This window comes from Nestor notabilis, unplaced genomic scaffold (genome assembly GCF_000696875.1).
Source record: "Nestor notabilis isolate BGI_N333 unplaced genomic scaffold, ASM69687v1 scaffold27772, whole genome shotgun sequence".
Classification (NCBI taxonomy): Eukaryota; Metazoa; Chordata; class Aves; order Psittaciformes; family Psittacidae; genus Nestor; species Nestor notabilis.
In genome coordinates, this window is record NW_009917427.1 from 7,153 (window position 1) to 8,141 (window position 989).

At 48.7% G+C, this 989-nt stretch overlaps 1 protein-coding gene across 1 annotated transcript in view; it reads right to left on the bottom strand.

Annotated features, from left to right (window-relative positions):
* DDX5 (DEAD (Asp-Glu-Ala-Asp) box helicase 5) overlaps nt 1–313 on the bottom strand; it is a 5,896-nt gene extending 5,583 nt beyond the window's left edge. Inside the window, exon 1 of the mRNA XM_010009229.1 lies at nt 134–313. Coding sequence (XP_010007531.1) covers nt 134–313 — 180 coding nt within the window. The remainder of the gene's footprint in view (nt 1–133) is intronic.
* Between the last annotated feature and the right edge of the window lie 676 nt (nt 314–989).

The window sequence follows — 989 nt, forward strand, 5'->3', positions numbered from 1 at the left end:
CCCCCAATTATTAAAAATAAACTTTGATACCAAAACTACCCTTTAAGTTACCCCATCCACGCCTGTTGGGCCCCATGACCCTCAGCGTGTTTGCGCTTATCTGTTTACTTTTGGAGTTAAACAGGGTACATACCACAGTACGTCTAACTACATCAGGATGTTCTTGATAAAAGTTCTTCTCAAATTTGGGCAGTTCATCTAAATTCCATTTCTTTTTTGTGAGTTTTTCCCCGGGGTTTCCAAATTTCTTCCCAGAGAGAGGTCCACCTCTACTTCCTCCAAAACGTGGGGCTCCAAACCTAGGGAAGATCATCGTAAGACAGAATCCCAAAGAAACATTTTAGTCTTTCTCTCATAAAAACGAATTACCACGTTTGAGATTCATCCTGTAACGTTAAAATTCAAGCGTGTAAACCCCACCCACAGGCTACAGAAACTTCAAAAACCAAACTCGAGTTGCAGATGCCACAATCCACCGAGCTACAGGTAATATTCAGAAGCTAAGGTAACGTCTTTGGAACTGAAAGGCCTCTTAGCAAATTACAACAGACAAAGTAAGGCATTAACACCTTTGTTTTGCCCCATGATTAAAATGGTTTCCCACCCAAGAGACACTCCCATTGGGTATCAGCCTGCAGAAAGCGAGCAGGGGAGGTTATGAAACCTTGGGTTAACCTCCCCATAAACCACTTTCTTGCACCCCAGAAGACAAGCTTCTCTACATAACGACGTTTTAGGAGGCCACGCATTTTACGTGAGCGTTTTAGGTTCGGTCCCTCCGTTCAGAAAAGGCTTATCTCGACAGCCTGAGCTGGCCGCCCCGAGGCGCTGCTCGACGCGACGCCAAGCCTCGCACCAAGGACCGCTAAACCGATCCGGGCGCAGGGCTCCCTCCCCCGCGCCGATCGCTTCCCAGTTTTGGCCGGGCGGGCGCTGGGAGCGATCCTCCCCGCACAACACAGCGCTCCCAGAGTGGCCGCTGCTTCCTG